The 18,865-nt window shown below is 37.0% G+C and overlaps 1 protein-coding gene across 4 annotated transcripts in view; it reads right to left on the reverse strand.

Annotated features, from left to right (window-relative positions):
- The window catches only part of LOC135707064 (uncharacterized), an 85,157-nt gene extending 67,216 nt beyond the window's left edge, over positions 1-17,941 (reverse strand). Inside the window, exons 1-2 of one of the 4 annotated variants that reach the window (XM_065228791.1) lie at positions 17,742-17,941; positions 16,945-17,203 (exon numbers count right to left, since the gene is read on the reverse strand). In XM_065228791.1, the coding sequence (XP_065084863.1) occupies positions 16,945-17,031 (87 nt within the window). In that variant the 5' untranslated portion in view covers positions 17,032-17,203; positions 17,742-17,941. Of the gene's footprint in view, positions 1-16,944; positions 17,325-17,741 lie in introns of those variants that run through there. The other 3 variants (XM_065228790.1, XM_065228800.1, XM_065228792.1) reach the window with 3 other exon arrangements.
- Between the last annotated feature and the right edge of the window lie 924 nt (positions 17,942-18,865).

Genomic DNA, 18,865 nt, shown 5'->3' on the forward strand with positions numbered 1-18,865 from the left:
AATGGAGACGTACCTGCTCTCGGTGACTGTTTTACCTCACCGATTACTGTTGCTGTTGACTGCTGTGGCTGGGAAGGGTACCACGACGATGCTGCTGCTAATGTTGTTTTCCTCCGGTTGCTGCTGGTTCCAACGACGAGATGCTGATGCTGCGGCTGCTGCTGGAGCTACCACGGGGACTGCAAATACACTGCACTTTCGACGGACTACGTTGTGAACGTGATTCCGTGCTTCACAGCGATGGCGATTTTCTGGAATCACCTATCGACACGATACTACAATGGCGACAACGAAACTGCAACTCACTGTCCCGGGTTTCGGCACCAAAATGTTCGCGACAAAAATCAAACAGTGCACTCGCGACGTTGGACAGGCAATCGAAACGGTGATATTGCCACACGTAACAATACCGACGGAGGAAAACCGAAGTGGCCAGGTGCAACTGATAAAACTTTCGAACTTTCGGATTGACCGACGGGAAGGAAAAACGACGTGTATCCTTTCGACTTCACTGCTTTATTTCAACTGGTTTGTGTTGTGTATTGTTTTTAATAGAATGCGATCAAAACAATCTGTAGGTAGAGTTTCCGTTTTCTGTCTCTTTTCGTGTTTGGGTTGTGTGTGTTCGTGAGTGGCTGAGTGACGTCTAATTCAAGGTAGGTGTATAGGGTAAGGTAAGTACAATTTCGATTTCAATGTGTATAATTTTAATTTCATATATTTTTTTTCTAATTTCAGGTTCACCGTTAACAATGAGTTTCAAGAGTTCAACCGTCTCATTTGAAACTGATCTGAAACTTCTTCATGAAGACCATCTCATTTTTAAAATTTTGAATTTGGGTCAGATCACATAAAATTGGATGAACTCACGTAAGTGAAAATTGGTTCGTGGGACACACTGGTTTCAGAATGTTGGGCCATTTAGAGCATATTTAACTTTGAAGATTCACGTCTAAATTGCATGCGATCCTAAGGCCGTTCGCAACTGTTGTATTTAATATGAACTGTTTCAATTTGAAACTAGAACAGAAACGCACCCCTCGCAATGCTGACTTTCAGTTTCTTTATTCGAGCACTATTTTGCACGAGATTTTCATCTGCTCGACTATTTGGGTTTTATTTCTGAACGGGTTTGAAACGCGAATAGAACTATATTTCGAATTTATTCAGGTGTATTTATTGATGTTTTTCGTAAATGTTCAGAGAGCTTCTTAGAAGTTGAGAAGTTTCAATATAAATTTAGGAATTTTACAGAAATTTTGGGAACTTCTGAGAAATTTGAGAATATTGTATAGAAGTTTGGAGAACTTCATTTAAATAACGAAGAGCTTCACACAAAATCGGACTGGACTGTATGGAAACTGTATTTTTAAAAAGTTCCAGGGGGTATTATTTAACTTTAGGTAATTTCGGTTAATGTTTTAGGTAAAGCAGGTGTACATAAAATAAGCTGTAGTCATTGTAACAAAGTATACGTAGGACAAACCAAGAGAACTTTAGCAACTAGATTTAAAGAACATATAGCGGAGGTTCATAAGGCCAAAAAGCAAGAGGAACAAGGCCTAACATATGATTTCAAATCAAAGGTTGCAGAACACATCTTCACAGAGGACCACAAACTATCGACGGAGGACATCACGATTTTACAAACCGTATCTACACCATGGAAATTGGATGTTGCAGAGAGCCTCGAGATCAACAAACAACGGAATTCAACTTTACTCAACAGGGATCAAGGAAACGGACACACATGGCTTTTCAAGTTACTACCTAGGACATATCAACGAGTAAGCAGCGGAATACCTGTTCCTACAGGAAATTAAATTTAAGTTTACCTAGCTTCTAAGTGTAAATGTACCTAGGTTAATATATATTCAGTAAAATGCGATGTTTTCTTCAGTCGAGTATTAGTACAAGACAATGAAAAAGTCTGCACATTGTAGACGAAATACCCGTATCTGTCAAGGATAAGCAAATAAGGTAGTGGAATTAAATGGAAATGACTAATTCTTCTATAGATAAGAAGAATATAAAAGAAGATAAAAGAAGAGAGACTTTTTGAGGTTTTCGCCACCTGTTCAAAATAAAACTCATTGTTTTGCCACTAGTCTGGAAGGTCTTTTAGAGTTAGTGTTTTTTGTGTTTTCGAAGAATTATAGGCAAAAGTGTGTTTCGGGATGTTACATTATAACTTTTATTCCAAATTTGGGGGCGTACAACAAGAAACATTCAATAGGGAGGGATAATTATATTTCAGGGCATGATTGCATTTTTTCTAGAAGTTGAAGTTGGAGTATCAGACTTTTGCTATGTCATCAGGAAGCTGGAATTGCATATAGTGGGGAAAAATTTCGAGTCAGCGGTGCAAAAGTTCGAGTCGTGTTCCAAACCCATGTAATCATTCACAAATATCTAAAACGCATTTATTTACTCTGAATAATCATACATAAAGCAGAATGTGACAAAAACTTCGAAAAAAAATTGATTGGATTACATCATCATGGGGAATTTATAGATTTGTAGTGACAAAACTTCTAAAAAACTGCCATTAAGTTTGTGAACTTTTGCCCCATTGCTGAAACGAACCCACCACAGTGGTTTAAAAGTCCATTTTCACGATCTTTATTAATAGCACAGTGGAGAGTAAATTTAGAGTAATGACGCCTTGAGCAAAGTTGATGGGTATGACATGTTGCATCTTTGGAAGATATGAATTTTGTGATTAATCCCCCTAAAAGTGAGATGAAAAATTCATTTTTTCACAATGTCGAGATAGAGGGTTAACGTCTTTTCCGAAAAAAATCGTTCTAGCTGCAAATTGACTGAAAACTCATCAAAGCTCTGCAGAAGAAAGTTTGGAATGAGGGATCCTGTGCATAGAATTAGTTTGATTCCAAATGCTTGGAGTGTTAAAAAAAATATTTTTTTCAACAAATGTCGAACTTTTGTCCGCCATGCTGTCAGAACAATTACTTTCCATTACTATAAAATCGCAGAAAGGGCTGTCCATAAACCACGTACACATTTGATGGGGTGGTCCAAGCAGAGGGAGGGGAGTTTAAAATCGCTCAAAACATGTCCACGTGCTATGTGGACAGGAAAATCACGTTTGTCAGTGCTATTAAATTAATCTACGATGACCATTCATTCATTATTCATTTCGACCTGTTGACCCACAGTCAGTACTCATAGAGCAAAATCCCAATACCAAGATGTATAGTATACTATGAGTCTCATACCGAGATTTTCTGCACTGTTACTATCGGCTCACGAGAGAGATTTATATTAACTCAACTGAAGACCGTGTATCGTGTGATGGTTAAAAATAAAAGGAGATGATTTCTTTTAACTGTCGATTCAATGGCATGTAGTAGAAAACGCAAACAGGCGTGATCAGGAATGTTTATGCACGATGACCACCAACACCTATAATGGTTTTCAGTTGTGCTTACATTGTGTTTTCGAATATGGAAGAATATAGTTACCCACAAGAACCAAAATCCAGTGGATGATTCGAAGCATAAATATAAATGTTTGTCACTTGTCTGTTTAACACTTATCTATTTTACACAGATTCGGTGATCTACAATCGGCTGATTATACAACAGGTAAGTTTTACGTCGACTGTTACATATAAAATATCATTAACAATTAAATGCAAAAAATCTGAATGAAAAACATTTCATGCAAAACTTATAACTAATATCAATTGCTTTTCGCGGATTTCTATTCACACTGTGCCCGAAACTATCCACGGAATACAAAAATATTTACCTGTGTGACGTTAATCGACGAATAATCGAGGAAAAGCTCATAAATCCCAAACGCTGTATAAAATGAATTAACAGGTTTCTTCTAAAAAGGGGTATAAATAAGCCTTTATAAAAGAGCAGTCCTCGTCATGAACCCCATGGTTCGATCCGCCATACTCAAATATTGACCGAGATATGAAGATGGACGTATGAATTTCAATCCAAACAAAATCTTTCATGTCCCTAGTTTACATCACATCGTTCTAATTAGCCCTGAAAACGTATCAAATATCAGCTATTTGCGTCCAATCAGTGGCGCAATCAGAGATTTTCTCCTGTGAGGGTTAAGGTTCTGGGGTTTCCATAATTTTTAGGAATACAGTTGAAAAAAAAAGATTAAAGAAAATTAATTTCCCTGGGGAACTGTTGAAACCCTATAACCCCCCTTCGATGTGCCACTGCCTTAAATCTGGCAATGCATGCCAGGCCTTCCCGGTTGGTCAAAACAAGTTATAATGTGGTAGATCGGTGGCGGATTGATGTCACCACCCACCTCACTAGTAAAAAAAAGGCGTGTTACTTACCGGAGCGCCGTGTAGCAATGTAACAACAGGTTTCGCAAATAGCGACTGCAAAACGGCTGTTAAAGGTACGTACTCATTTTTAGCGGGACAATATTTAATGATCCCATTGGCAGCTACTCAAGCGTCAAAAGCAATCAGGCTAGTTGAACTGATTTCTATCCATCATGATAGAAAACAGTCTGAAATGGCTTCAACATCTCCTGTTGTGTCCGACTAGTATATGGGTCAGTCCAGCTCAATTGTATACAATGTTGTGACCAATGCCACCGATTTCAACCAATCTTTGTCTAAAAGCTTATTTTTATATTTTAGGAAAATGACTTTTTTGTATTTAGCTCTAACATTATTTGTTCCCTCTGGGCTACAACCCCGGATTTTTAAGATTTTTAGAAATTTTATCTTTGAATAGAGATTATATTCTCCTGTTTTTTCTTCATCTGCATCGCTTCGTATAGATCATTCCATTACTTCTACCGTTGCTGGGACAAGGTCAGTTGAGGTTCGGTTTCGTTTTCGGTAACCGGTGTCGCCACGTCATCCACCAACTCTTTATGCAGCATCTCTATCTCTTCCCCTGATCCTGGCTGCTGCTGTCCGGCGATGCACTTCCAGCCACTACATCAGCGTACCAACTGCTGCCTCTTTCGTCAGGTTTCTCTTAATTCGGCTTTTTATCCACATCCAGGTGCTTTTCAAGCAGCTGCTGCTTACAGTCTTTCCGCTTGGGACAGAATTCATCCCCTTTGCCTTACTTAGGAAGCATTTTTTCCTTATTCTCCAAATAGAATATAGGGGAATTTACGTATTCTCGGCAACCTAAGCAGCGACCTTCTTTCTATAGCCTTTTTCTCTATGGAACGCACACATATGCAGTATTGGTTTGTTTACAATCTTTTGCTGCCAGCTGCTCTAACAATTTCAGTCGAAAGAATTGTCGAAAACTGTTTTGAAACGCTTTTACAAAGCTCCAATCTTCTCTAGTGAGAGCGAGTATTGTCGGCAACCAGTTTTTCTTCGGCAACCGTTCCATTTGAACTGCATGTAAATCTGCTGTTCTATTATCGGCAACTCAAAATCAGCTACAATTTGTAGTGCGTGTGTTTCATTTCAAGAAAACCCTGCTAGATTGCTTTTTCTCAGTGGTAAAAATATAGTCAAATTGAAGATGAAAGCATAAATAATCGTTTGCATGCATTCAGTGAAGTGTTTTCGTAAGAAAATCCAGTGAAAATAGTGTTTCAATTTGGGTTGCCGAAAATAGTCTGTCATGCCGAAGCCGTCATTTCCCCTATTCCGCTTCCGATCGAGGAAATTAAGCGAGGAGAGGGAATTTCCTTCTCCACGTACATGAATACACCTCACACACCTGTGTAAATGTCGAGGCTCAACTCCACAGGGGATTTCTCCCGGATGATACGCTTCATTTTTCCGTATTTTGCTAGCACCAACGTTAGATCATCATCTGGTACTTCTGGTAGATCGTATACTCGCACTTATTGCATGCTGCACCCTGCAAGCGGCATTTGTACCTCCACTGCCTTTCGATTAGCATATTAAAAAGTTAGTTACTTCGGGTTATTTTGCATACTTGCTTCAGATTTAAATTTGATAAACATCTCCTACTCTTCACCAATTGATTATGTGGCGTATATGTCAGCAGGTCTTGAACTCCCACCTGGATAGGCAAAACACAAAATTTGCTTTATTTCTACCAAACCGAACCAACCAATCAAGTTATTTGTCATCGTCAGCCCACCATTTTAAAGAGTTATTAATTTAAAATTGAAAGATTAAAAAAAATGATTTTTGAGATTTAAACCACAGTATGGAAAAATATTATTGGAAGGAATCCAAATTATCAAAGAAGGGCCCTATTTCATACCGCGCGGGTTTTGTTTTCCAAGAACACATTTTGGAAAACCTATCTATGGCTTAGATCTAATTTTTCGGCCTACTATGCACAACCCGCCCTCGCGTCTATTTTTCGAGCGGCTATTTCACAAAATAGATGGTTTTCACTGCAGATGCCTTTTAAATGTATTTAGCTTTCCGCACGTACCGTAAGATTTGATAAAGAGTAATGGTTGAAATATTGAATTACCTTCCGCCTAACGGATAAAGGCAACCCTGAGGCAAATCAGGGAGGTCCGAAGTGAAAATGTTATACAATATAGGCCCAAGAATGCTACCCTGTGGAACTCCTGCTCTAACAGGTTGTCGTTCAGATTTGGAATTTTGATAATTTACCTGCAGAGTTCTGTTAAATAATTTTGAACTAATTTTATAATATATAGTGGAAAATTAAACTCTTTCAATTTAGCAATCAAACCTTCCTGCCAAACACTGTCGAATGCTTTTTCTATGTCTAGAAGAGCAGCCTTCAGATTTGTTTGAACAAATTAAATTGGTAACTCTTAAGAGTTGATGGGTAGTTGAATGGACATATGGCGAAATCCAAACTGCCTTCAAAAACCGAGTTCGTATTGATGTGAAGTATCATTCTATTTAAAATTACCTTTTCAAAAAGTTTACTTATTGTAGAAAGCAAACTTATTGGACGGTAGCAAGAAGCTTCAGCTGGATTTTTATCCACCTTGAAAATTGCAACAACTTTTGCATTTTTTCATTTATCAGGGAATTCATCTCACGCGTTCTTACCCGAACAGGAACAAATATACTCGATACCTTAAATTGGTATGGATGAGCCTAACATAAGCGGTAAAATACCAAAAAAATGTTCCCACAATACTATTCCAATACCAAATTATGATAATGTAATACCAAAACAATACCACATAGGTATTCTTTTGGTATCCAAATATCAAATTTTTTTAATAAGAAAATTTTAACATACTAAGAGGTAAGCACATTAGATTTTCTTCGTCCTACGGATAAACGTAGAAAAGGGGGTTCACTGGGAGCGCTTCTCTTGTTGTGAGCACAATGAGCAAAAATATTCACACAATGCGCTCTAATAGGATTTATGTTGTAGCTAATGAACTAACGCTTCGGAACAAACCTATTATTTATTTGTACACGGTAAAATCATTGATATTATTGATTTTTTCTGATCGATAGAACGGAAATGGGCTATTACGGCGAAACAGCGCTCTACCCTATAAGGATAAGATTCAACGACGCCTCATCTGCATCATCATTTCGCATTTACAGGCAAATAAATCTCATCATCCAAAAGATAACTTTCCGCTTGCTTCTCTGTAACTGCAGTACACACAGAGTATTATTTTATTTATTAACGACACTTGATCATAATCGTGATGGTAAACACTACGTAGCATTTTCAACTTCGCACATTAAGTAGAAGTCAGTTGTGTGCCCAAGAAAAAACGAAGTGGTGAAATAAATAGTATGAGAAAAGGCATACACGATTCATGTCCTTAATGGTGCGAAAACAATAATTCATATAATACCTACTTTAAATATTTAGTGCCCTAGTTTTCGGAAACTTCATATCTAGGTATTCTGGTCCAGAGCTCTTCTTGTTGACGGTTATGCTACTTGTTTATTTTAATGAATGTTCCGGTTGACTGAGATAGGAAACAAGAACAGTATTGGACTAAAATATGCATTCAAAATATGCTCCACCCCACTCAATCAATTCTAATAATTCTCCCAAAATTAGAGTTCAGTTAGTTGCGATCTCATACTGCAGTTTAAATGGGAATTACTATGGGAAAAGTGAACTTTTTGTTCACCTCTTCCTGATATTTCACCATTATGATTTACGGGTAAGCTTGCGATAAGTTCTAATGTAAAACTATAACTTTGCTGAAGGTCACTTTTTGATTGAATTTCACGATAATTAACGAGACACCTCGGCTGAATATATCATTTTTTTTTAATTTTTGTTTTTTTGACTAAGACTTAAAAACAAAAAGATTTCAGCATAAAATGCTCTATCTGCTACTTCTATTAGTTTTTGAAAATACTCAAACATGTTCTTGATTAGAACTAGTTGATGATATTTTCAAAAATATCTAGGTTGTCTTGCCTCTTTTTCCGAAGCCGATAATTTTCTGGTGTGGTTCATCACCTACTTTCAGGGCAACACTCAAGGGAGAATCAACTCTGCACACTGTGCCGCAATACAGTATGACACTCTGTTCGGCACGTTAAGGTACACGCTGATACGTATGACACGAACAATATTATATAAAACGGCAACACTGTTAATCGCTGAAGTTTTTCTAATCGATTTACCATACACTAGTAAGGTTTGTTTACTCCAAATGAAAATATCCGTCAATACTGGTGTAACATTGATTAATCCTAGAATTGAGTTTATTGAGATGTACTCAATTTGGTGCCGTTTAAAAAATGGAAGAGGTATGGGATGAGGTAAGTATTGTCAAAAGTTCTGCTCGATTGAAAAACTATAAAATATAATATACAAACTCAACTTGGAAACAGTTGAAGCTGGAGTATGGCCATAAAAATCTCCACATCAAGCATATTAAGACCACAAACATTAAAGTCTTAATAAGACAGAGCTCTACACCGGGGGAACCGGGAGGGCCCCCTTCAGACAGATGTCCTAACAGAAAAAAGGAATTTAAAAAAAGATTAAACTTTAAAATACAATGCAGCATCCTTTAAAAAACGCATTACTGCTGCCAGTGTGGAGGAATCATCACCCAGCATGTCACGTATGCTATTTGGTAGCCCGTGGAGTTCCCGCAGGTTCTGATACTGAGGGCATACGCATAGAACGTGCTCGATTGAGGCTGGGGTTCTAGAACCGACGGAAGTCCTGTGGAACGGCGTTCCATCGCAATTGTGCGAGATCTAGCTGTGACCGGTCCTCAAATGCGACGCTATCTTCTGACCCCACTGACTGGTTCAACGGTTCTGTCCACTTTCTTGTCGTCCCTTTGATCCGTCTGATGAAGAGGGAGCGGTTACTTTGCTCACGATCCAGCGCTTGACATTGTGTAACGGTACTTCGTTGGTATACCCGAGCAAAGTCGGTTAACAAAATGAAAGCAAATCGATATTAAAGTGTGCAGTTCCTATCATAATGAAAACTCATTTTGATTTCAAATGTTGCGACATAAGTCTGATATCATATTGTGCTTTCATTATGCAGTCAAGACGTTTTAAATGAAAGCAACTTAACTTGAAGTTCTGCTGTTTACGTCTTGTTTAAAATTTAATTGAAATTCATCTGTCGTTGAACTAATGATTATCGTTTATCTGATTTGTTTAACACATTTTAGGTCATTCGTGACTTGCCCGCGGTGAGATTGGAGCCTTAGTCTTTCAGCTTGAGAAACATGAATGGTAACCATTTACTCCAGGCCCGTATTCAGTTGAACATTATGAATGCAAAATCAGTAATCAAATTGATTTCATTGAAAGCAGGATTAGTTTTCCGTTTGCTTCAACAGTGTAAAATTTTGCTCTCATTTTTGCTGTGTTAACCGTTAAGTCAACCAAAATGAGATCAACTGGAGTATTCAAAATAAGTTACATCATAACAGCAAATTTTGATTTCAATTTGATCTTCAGCTTTGCTCGGGTAGCGTGGGGCAGATGATCCTGCCCCAGCCAGAAAGTCAGCTTCAGAGTTGCCCAGGAACACAGAAGAATACCGTGTTTGGTGGCGCGTACTTCATCGTCGCCTGTACCTAGGGATGAGTTGGGGCCTCGGATTTCAGGGCTTGTTTGACGCTGTGCGAATCCGTGAGAACCGATATCAACTCCAGCTTGTTGCAAATGAAGTTTAAAGGAGATATTAATATCATAAACTATAATAATTATAATCTACAGGTCAATTAAAAACCTTGTTCCCTCACATCTGTTCCTTTACTATGCCCTGAAGACACAAACCCTAGAGGCATCATTCCCAAGTAACCAACAAGCCCGCTAATTCGCCATTTTGCAATATAAGGCTAATATGCGGCTAATATAAACCTTAGCATGCCCTATGTTAGCTGCGTATCAGCCTTATATTGCAAAAAGGCGAATTAGCTGGTTTGTTGGTTACTTGGGTTGTTTTGGGTAACTTTTACACCATTGCTTCAACTGGAGAACTAACCTTATCGAATAACATATTCATCGCCAAGCAAACATTTGTGCTTATATTTCACTTATAGAGTCGCCGAAAAAAGATTTATTTTTGTCAAGCAATGCCCTAGTCTATTTACAAACATTATTTATTGAAGATAAATCTTAAACACAGCTGCTAATGTAATTGTTTCTTGTTCAGAAATATATTTCAATAGCAACAAACCACCATCATCAGCATTATCAACATGATTGATAATTTAGGAAAAAATAACATTCGTTTCCGTTTTTCAATGAACCATCCATGAGAGCTTCAAGTTGTAAACAAACAATCTCAACAGTTATAACTGAAATTTCCCGTCATCGACATGCTCTACAAACTTTTTTTTTTATTATAAAGATACACCATTTTGTCTTTAGATGTGAGTTTCTATCTTTTATATTTTATGAGTTATGCATGGTTAACTGAGAAATTGTTTTGATTTCAATGGCCTTTAGTCAAAACTTTCCGAAAAAGCCGTTCACAGAGACTGATAGCCTTTACCGCATAATTGACTAGACTTAAAGCCGAGCAGATAATGAAAAAAAAAATATTATGATATAATCGTTCATGATAACAAAATTTTACAACCGTGTGGTCGAGTTAACAGTAATCATAGCAAAAATGAGATCTAAATGGTATATGAAGATTATCAAAATGATAAAAAAATATTGCTCTGCTGATAACAAATTGACGTAGACATTTTGATATTTGCATTTTCGTTAGTATTTTCATTTTCATTTTCATTTTGCAGCGTTTGGTGGGGAAATGGGAGCGCAAGTCAATCCAAAGCCGAGGATAAGGAAAGGGTAATGGCTAAATAGTCTATGCGGACCACTTGAACGCCATGGGAAAAGGAAGGGATTGAAGAGGTTGGTTATTGTGGGGTTTTGAGGAAATGACACATAGTACTAGATTTGTGCTGCAAAATGTAAAGAAACCGAAAATCCATCTCCCACTGATTCATCCTTTCACATATATACCAAATTTATATTTTAAAGTAATCATCAAAATAAACAGGTAAGCGTGATTACCTCTAACCCCAGCAGGCCTGGGTTCAATCCCAGTCGGCGCCGCCGGGATGTTCTGAGGCATAACATCTCTGATCACGCCTCCGGATGGGAAGTAAAGCCGTTGGTCCCCGGTTCATGAGTTTGATGGGTCGATAGGTAGGGTTCAGGTGTGGGAGCTGCCTTCCTGGCACGTCGGTAGCATTGGTGCTCAGCACGGAAAACAAGATCGACGGAAAAAAACAAACCAAAGGAAAAAAAAGAAAAAATCAAAATAAACAGATAATATATGAAAATGCTATTTGCCAGTTGCTTTAAAGGCTAGTTGCCTCCCTAAGCGGACCCCCCCCCCCACATCCAAACTCTTTTGTTAATCTTCTTAATGTTATTAGGCTGTCGAAATTTTCTTATTTAAGTTCGTTTAATGATTATGATATCTCATTAGCCTAATTTAATAAATAATTGAAATCTCTAATCTACCGAATCAATTATAATCCTGGGTTATTAACCCATGCTTTATTAAGCACATACTTCCACTATGTCGCACCACAAAAATGCGTATAGGTATGTCACAATAGAAGCACGCCACAGTGGAAATCTCGAGCCATAGTTCAAACACTTATCCCAAATCAAAATGAAGCACAACGCGGCTCTTAAAAAATCACTAATCACTTCAGACTAGAACTTTGGTTCTCTCTCATGCAATGGTTCATCAGAGAGGCTCAGTAATCCTTATCGCATGCTTGCCGGAGACGAACCAGCGTTCGGTTGAAAGTCTCCTTAATAAAGATAACTAACTAACTAACTCATCGCATGCTCATGACGCTATTCTGCCACGGCATGAACCAACGAAGCCGGACCTAAACTAACCGTCTCCAACGTACCACTATGAACCATAAGATTAGGCCCGCCCACCAACGTCCAGGTTAAAACTAGCCAAGGGGAGGGTATATGCATTTTCGTTAATAAAAATAATAATAATGATTACACTAGTTTACAAACAAAAAAAAATGAACATGAATCTTTGACCAATGATTCTTATGTAAAATCGTAGTAGTTGTGTATGTAGTCAAAAAAATCTCAGTAGATAGTCTTGGAGATACAGCTAAAAATTAAAATTTTCTTGAAAAAAGTTTGTTAAAATAATTAATGTAACTTCCTTACAATCGGAGATATTTTAGTGAACACATTTTTTCAAAGTGAAATTTCATTGTTTAGCTCTATCTCGAAAACTATCTTGAGATTTTTTGGACTTCATTTTTGGATTCAGCGCATGATTTTACATGGGAAATGACGATCAGCGTGCAAAATTCAAATATGCTGAAAACTAGTGTTATGTCACACGCAAACCAAAAATTTATTACATTCAATGTTAGTGGATTTCCTATCATCCTCAGCCAATCCCCATTGGCGTAGCTAGAAAATTTATCTGGAGGGGGCCTAGGGGGGGGGGCACCTGTTGCATTTTTTTTGCTAAACTACGGTTAAATAAAAACTCGCGAAGATGTTATTCAATCAAGTTGCGTCAAGGCAACTTGATGTTGTTCTGTGACGAATAATATGACATTGAGGCTTAGTATTATTTTAATGGTGAACCAATTTGATTATATTTATTTCATGACAACGATTGGGACCCCAATTGGGGGAGTCTTAAAAGCTTACTGATTTTGAATGATCGTTTGTTCATAATTTTTGTAATGAAATCACATAGCGTTCGGATCTCTTAAATTTAAGCATCTCAAACTTACGAAAATTGTAAAAGTTAGGTAATTTCATGGATTTTGAAACCAGTTTTTTTAAGGTGTTGAAAATTTCATCATTCCTTAAATCTCAGACATAGGAACCAAAATGAAATTCCAGGAGTTTACATTTTATAATTTTATAAAATTCTGACTTTGAAACAGAGAATGCACACAGAATGAATTTCATATATTTAGGACTTAGGAAAATGTGCGGGACATATGTCACTGCACAATCCGTTAAATTCTGAATGTTAAAAGAAAAATATTTTTGAGATCTCAAAATGTTTTAAAGATTTTGTAACTAAAAAATAGATATCTCTGATATAGATGGTAAGTATAAATTCTTCGAATACAAATGTAAATAAAAGTCAACGAAATTAGATCAATTGTCTAGACAGTCATTTCATAAAAAATCTAGTACAATAATATTACAAACAAATTAAATAAGAATTTTAATAATAAGAATATGTATATCAAAAGTTTCACATAAACTTCACAAAATAGATATGTCTGAAAAAATCCGACGAAATTTTGTTCAAATTTTTTTTTTGGGATTATGGTTAAAAATGGTTTTTATATCATAGGCTTGGACAAGCTTTGAATCTCCAGGACTTCATAATTCGTAATTTTAGATCTTGGTAAACTTTCCTAGAATTACAGCATTTTTCGATAGGAAAATTCTTCAAGAAAATAAAGTAAGGAAAAATTAAGATTTAAAAATTTCGAAAAATCTTGACTTCCGACAAAAAGTTATGACACATAAGGTTATAATATAATTTCATCAGGTTTTTATGAAACCGGATTTCAAATGTCATGATTTTCATATTTGAAGAGAAAAGAAAGCAATAAAGCATTTTCCAGAAAAAAAAATTATACGATACACTGGACTAACTAACATTCGGAGATTTTTTTCCTCGATGTTTTCCGTCGATCTTATTTTCCGTGCTGAGCACCAATGCTACCGACGCCTATCGACCCAGCAACTCATGAACCGGGGACCAACGGCTTTAGTTCCCTTCCGAACGAAGGCGTGATCAGAGATGTTATGCCTCAGAACATCCCGGCGGCGCGGACTGGGATCGAACCCAGGCCTGCTGGGATGAGAGGTAATTACGCTTACCACTACACCACCGGCGACGCTAATATTCGGAGATATCAAGCGTAACTATTCAAATCGACGTATCTGATTTTGTAAAAAATCACTTCAATCGACGATTTGTCTTAACTGATAACTTACTCACGCAAACAAACACCATCATCAGGTAGGGTAATCTTTCCCGTACTAGCTGGTGTTGTTATTTTCTGTGAGTGAGCTAGCAGTTGCCACAAATCGTTGCTTGAAGTGATTGTTTACGTCGATTTGAATAGTTATGCATTGAAAAATTTTATAAAAGTATTACGATTTTTTTAAATGGTGTTACTTTTGGTTAAACCCATTCGGAGCCAATTTACTATTTACACGACTTATTGATTTAATTAATAAAAAAAATACGTACAAAAAGCACGAATTTTTTATGTGCTAAGCCATAAAATCTATCCTGCAGTCCTTTTCCTAATTTGGGCCCATACATAAATTCAGCAATCGGTTCAATTTTCAATAGCAATCAAAAATATCGTTTAGTACCGTCCTAATGACGCTTTCATCTAGATACAATTGATAAATAGCAGATTTTTAGCGATGGGCCCAATCTTACATCTATAGGCCAACATTAGAGCCATTTCCGCTATATAGAAATGTACATCTCTTCGTTGAAATATGTGCCCGGAATTCAGCTACTGGAGTGCAAATTCTTGACAATATAACTAAATCACCCAGGCACGGGCCTTCCTAGCCTAGCCTTCTAGATTCATCATTCAAGATTCCATCAGATTCAATTAGCTGGAAAACTTTTGAATCCTTCCTGAACAACCTACAGTCTTGAAAAAACAATCAATTTTTAAACAATTGGAGATCCTTAGAACTTGCTCAACCTGAAGACTTGAAAAAATTCCTAGAGAACTTTACTAATATCTTCGTCTATAGAATACTTTCTGCTGTCTCGGAAGAATATCATGTAGCTTATGTAATGTATCATAAACATCTACAAAACTCCCTTAAGTTTTACAAAATTTCCTAAACTTCTACGAAGATCCCTGAATTTATTCCAAATTCCATATTTTTTCAATCCCTCTTAATTCTACGAATATCTCTAAATATCGCCTAATATAATTTTGAAGTAAGATCTCTGACAAACTTCAACAAAGCTCCCTAAACTGAAGCGAGGATCCCTGTAGTTCTTATAAGTTTATTGAACTATTGTTAGATCTTCTGCAAAATTCCCTGAACTTTTTCAAAACTCCTTACTCTTATATGGAATTTTACGCAGTTCATCAAAATGCTACGGAATTCTCAAAACTTCTACAAAGTTTGTTGCACTTCTATGTTTCTCGTTGATTTTCCGTGAAGTTCCACGAACGAAATTTCATGAATTTGTAGGTAATTTCCGCAACTATTCTAAGTCCACGAGGCTTCAAAAACACGTGCCCTGAAATTATATAACGGCTCCCGATCAATAATGAGCTTCCCTGAAATATAATAATGTTCTACGACGCTCATCAAACTTAAATAAATTTTCCACTTCTATGCAGTTTCCAGAACTTTCCCAAGTTCCTTGTTTTTAAGATTTTTTTCTAAAGATCTGAATTCCTCAATTTCTACGATGTTCCCTGAACTTTTTTGAAGTTCTTGAAGTTAGAGAAAAATCCCTGTAACCGGATGCTAAGCTCAAGTCGCCTCCAAGAAAGAATACGAAGAACTCATAATCAATATCCTTTTTAATACTTTAATGTATCTCATGATAAATTTATCGTTTAGCGGTCATCGAAGCTAATACTTTCAATTTAAAAGACCAGTGAGGAGTCGAGGGCTAAAAAGTTGACCCACCCAATTAGTGTCCATAGTGAATCTTCTCTCTTTATTTATACTCCACTATAGACACCCACATTCATCATGTTACATTTATTCCTTTTTTAGACAACTTAATTAATAATGAAATATTCCATTCGCGGTATTATTTTCTTTTTTTTTTCGAACTTAAATAGGAGCCCTATCCTATCGAAACTAGCTTTCTGAAGCAAATGACTATCGAGTTTCGTAATCGTAGAAACTGATATTAGTGCACTTAAAGTTTCAAAGTGGTTACGAGGTGTAAGGATCTCACAGCGAAACACATTAAAGAGGTTTCAAAAAGAATAATATTTTTTCGAGAACAAATGATAGCGTAGGTTAACAGGTTTAGTCAAGCGTTGCAAATTTGAATTGAAAGGGATTATCTATATGTTAAAAAACTGGGGATTCTCGATTGCTATCGTATCAATATGCACATCGTGCCACAGTTGCTCGGCTAACCACATCATGATGGTTATCGTGACTCGACAGTGAAGCATGCAATCCCTATCGATTTGTTCAGAATTCAATAACACATTACATTAAAGGAAACAGCTATAGGATAGTCTAACTCCGCAATTTTATTCCTATGAATAAATTATTAATCATAAGCAAAAGATTGTAATTGGTATGGCACTTTAAAAATCAATAACTTGATTCATTGTAGCGGTTAATCATCGCTAGTTTGACAAAAAGCCAATGCTTTCCTGTCGGCTGTTACTCGTATAACACTCGGTTCAATCAGAGATATCTACCTATAGGTATATATATATATATATATATATATATATATATATATCTAAGAAGAAAGTTTGTCTATAGTGCCACAACACGAATAGAGAAAAATATGAATGAAAGCTTACCAGAAAGCGATCTCCACGCATGGGTATGATTTCTTCGTCCTCCTGGTCGGGATCGGCATCATCGTTTTGGCTCGCTGCTTGTCCCATTTTCCCCTTTTGTAGCTGCTCGTGTACTCACACCCTTTCGCTTTTAGTGAAGCGCACTTATCACTTTTCCAACACTTCAAAACCGCACCTGACTAGCAGAATATGCTCATTTTCTTCATTGTCTAGCTAGCAATCTATTGAAGCAGCAGATAAACGATCCACCTTGAATAAACTTTTTTCACTTTTATATAAAAACCGAACAGCACAAACTGGAAAATCCTGTCAATTGCTGACAGGAGCGAAAAACACTGGGAAAATCATTGCAAGGATAACCACTCACATACACACACCAACACATCAACGTGGGTCTCTCATTTTCTAAACTTCAACACAAACTAAAATCGATATAGCCGAAGCGAGCCGAGCAAAGCGCTCACTTGCATCAGCACACGATTTCGTTGATCGAAGAAAGCTTTCGATTTGTTGAATGATGCCTACATTTAGGATACTTTTCTTGCTCGTAATATTTTAGGATTTGTACAACCACATTTCCCATTTTCTTACACTCAAGCTAATCCAACGATAGTTATCTTCTAATACGAATTCAATTTAGCGCAAAAACTTCTTCAATAAAGAATTCATTACCACAGGTTTTAAACACCTTTCCTGCACCTACAATATCTATTCAGAAATCATCACTAGTTTCTCCAAATGGAAAACCAAACGAATTCAGCCAGACTCATTTGCGAATGGAAACACGAACAACTCACATTAAACTTTGAACCAAACAGCAGACTATGTATATTTTACACTTCTCATTCACCTTGTTTTGTGTCTTTCACACTATACTGCAGAAACAAAACTATACTGCATCATAAATACACGAACCATATCAACCAACATTATTATTTGCCCTACTCGCCAGCTGCTCATTCACTTTAATGTTGTAGCGTGCGAATCATCGAACCAGTTTTCCCTGATGCCAATGTTTTTGCACCTCTTTTGACGTTTCCAGTCGCACAACAAAACACCCTCTCTCTCTCTGGAGAGCATAGAAAAGGGGAGAAAAGAGAGAAGAGCAACAAAAAGGAAGAGCTTTTGCGCATAAAAACGATCGCCCGAAAGCTCAAATGGTCGTTCAGACTAATTCAAAATTGAGTCGAGTCGACTCAATTTCGGCAAAAGTGGATTTACTCAAAATTGAGTTGAATTTTCCGGGTAAAAGCCGTGGAAAACCAGGAAAACCTTTGTGAATATGAGGAAAATCCATGAATTTTTTACTCAGTCTAGGAGTACAGTAATCCCTCCATATATGCGGTGAGAGGTAACGTCAGTCTACTAGTCTTAGAGTTACCTCTATGGTATTAGCAACAATCAATACGAAACTAACGATTTTAAATTGGCTCACTACTTGACTAGCCTATTGGTCCCAAGCAAACGATTAACGTATCCCATTCTAGTCGAAATTCTAGTACTACGCAATGTTTGTTTTGATTCGCTATGAAAGTTTGACAGATGAAATGAGGGGTTATTCGTTTTTCCTATGTTTCGAGGGGTGAATCGATTAGCTTGGGACCGAAGAGAGTACCAGAGCTGAGCCAAAAAGTTGAGCACGTTATTTCGGGACCTTCTAGTCTTAGAGTTACCTCTATGGTATTAGCATAGAGGTAACTCTAAGACTAGAAGGTCCCGAAATAACGTGCTCAACTTTTTGGCTCAGCTCTGGTACTATCTTCGGTCCCAAGCTAATCGATTCACCCTCGAAACATAGGAAAAACCCGAGGAAAAACCACTAACCCCTCATTTTATCTGTCAAACTTTCATAGCGAATCAAAACAAACATTGCGTAGTACTAGAATTTCAACTAGAATGGGGTACGTTAATTCGTTGCTTG

Source organism: Ochlerotatus camptorhynchus, unplaced genomic scaffold (genome assembly GCF_037179485.1).
Source record: "Ochlerotatus camptorhynchus isolate MF236.1 unplaced genomic scaffold, CSIRO-AGI_Acam_v1.1 ptg000303l, whole genome shotgun sequence".
In the NCBI taxonomy this organism is placed as follows: Eukaryota; Metazoa; Arthropoda; class Insecta; order Diptera; family Culicidae; genus Ochlerotatus; species Ochlerotatus camptorhynchus.